This window comes from Sphaeroforma arctica (genome assembly GCF_001186125.1).
Source record: "Sphaeroforma arctica JP610 unplaced genomic scaffold supercont1.15614, whole genome shotgun sequence".
Taxonomy (NCBI): Eukaryota; class Ichthyosporea; order Ichthyophonida; genus Sphaeroforma; species Sphaeroforma arctica.
This window is the reverse complement of record NW_014024944.1, coordinates 1-500: the sequence shown is the minus strand read 5'-3', so window position 1 is coordinate 500 and position 500 is coordinate 1. Positions and strand designations below refer to the sequence as shown.

The following is a 500-nucleotide window of genomic DNA, read 5'->3' as shown; positions in this document are numbered from 1 at the left end:
TATACATACATACATACATACATACTTACATACATACATACATACATACATACATACATACATACATACATGTATTCATACATACCTACATACCTACATTCATACATACACACACACATACATACATACATACAACATACATACTTACATACACACACACACTCGCACGCTCACACACACACACACACACACACGCACACACACACACACACAGTCCTCTTATACTTCCTGTGTATTATCTGCCTCTTTCTTCTACTCTAGTTGGAGACAAGTACAGTTTCCCGGGCGAGGAACTTAGTGTCCTCAAACTTTGGGAAGAATTGGATGCTTTCAAGACTCAACTGAAGTTGAGTGAAGGTCGCCCTGAGTTCTCGTTCTACGATGGACCTCCCTTCGCCACCGGACTTCCGCATTACGGCCATCTTCTGGCTGGTACCATCAAGGATATTGTGACGCGCTTTGCATGTACACAGGTATTAACACACACACACACACACAGA

General features: G+C 42.4%; 1 protein-coding gene across 1 annotated transcript; it reads left to right on the top strand.

Moving 5' to 3' along the window:
- Positions 1 to 261: 261 nt before the first annotated feature.
- SARC_18318 (hypothetical protein) lies at positions 262 to 473 on the top strand (the record flags this gene model as incomplete). The annotated part of the gene is made up of 1 exon (XM_014287601.1): positions 262 to 473. A coding segment is annotated over one exon (212 nt), but the record flags the coding sequence as incomplete, so codon positions are not given.
- Positions 474 to 500: the final 27 nt, after the last annotated feature.